Source organism: Penaeus monodon, chromosome 32 (genome assembly GCF_015228065.2).
Source record: "Penaeus monodon isolate SGIC_2016 chromosome 32, NSTDA_Pmon_1, whole genome shotgun sequence".
NCBI classification, from domain to species: Eukaryota; Metazoa; Arthropoda; class Malacostraca; order Decapoda; family Penaeidae; genus Penaeus; species Penaeus monodon.
In genome coordinates, this window is record NC_051417.1 from 4,301,425 (window position 1) to 4,302,261 (window position 837).

The 837-nt window shown below is 55.3% G+C and overlaps 1 protein-coding gene across 1 annotated transcript in view; it reads right to left on the minus strand.

Annotated features, from left to right (window-relative positions):
* Window positions 1–837, minus strand: part of LOC119593369 — a gene marked incomplete at its 5' end in the record, with an annotated part of 16,628 nt that overhangs the window by 3,485 nt on the left and 12,306 nt on the right. Inside the window, 2 exon segments of the mRNA XM_037942299.1 lie at window positions 311–467; window positions 584–837. Coding sequence (XP_037798227.1) covers window positions 311–467; window positions 584–837 — 411 coding nt within the window.

Consider the following 837-nt stretch of genomic DNA (forward strand, 5'->3'; position numbering starts at 1 on the left):
CGCGAGGTGGCGAGAGAGCAGGTGTCGACAGCGGACAACTTAGGTCAAATCAATACCAGCATGACGTCACCACCTTGCATCACAAAGTGGCTACGCTTTCCCATAGTAACGTGACGAAGACGTTTTCGGAATATCATGACCTACACCATCGTCTCGTTTCCCCAATCTAGCATGTAGTTCCCGACCGCCAGCCTTCTCGCTCTGACTGAATATCCCTGTACCTAGGGTTGCTGTAGGCCTATGCGTGGCCTCATTTAGCAGACTTTTCCAGGTACATACAAAGAGCCACATCACTTTTCAACAACCGTACCTGGATGTACCGATGAGCGGCCTTCAGTATGGTCTGGTTAGAGATCTTTTTATCGTCCATGGAGGGCAACTGGCGTCGCAGGGTCTCGAAGCATTCCTTGAGATGAGCGCGCCTATTCTTCTCCAGTTTGTTGTGCACCTCGCGGGATGGGGTGCTCCTGGAACAGCGGGTAATTAAATTAATTAAGGTGTCAGTCTTGAGAAGCTGGGACTCCTATATCCATGAGCTATAATACAGACGTAATGGCAGAAAGACGCATCCTGCACGACCTACCCTGAGCGTTTCTTGTCGTCCTTATAGAGGTTCTCCTCAGCGGCGTAGAGGCCGTGATGCTGGAAGGTGCTGTGTGAGGGCGGGGAGAGCGAGAGGGACTTGGCGAGGCCGTTGGGCCGACTCACGCCGTTAGTCAGATGCGGATGGAGGGCGTCGCTGTGGGGCCGAGGCGCCGCGCCGGCGTCGGACGAAGTGGTGGACGTGGGCGGCGACGAGGAATCCTGGCGGAAAGCACTCACCAGGCCCAGCGGCGA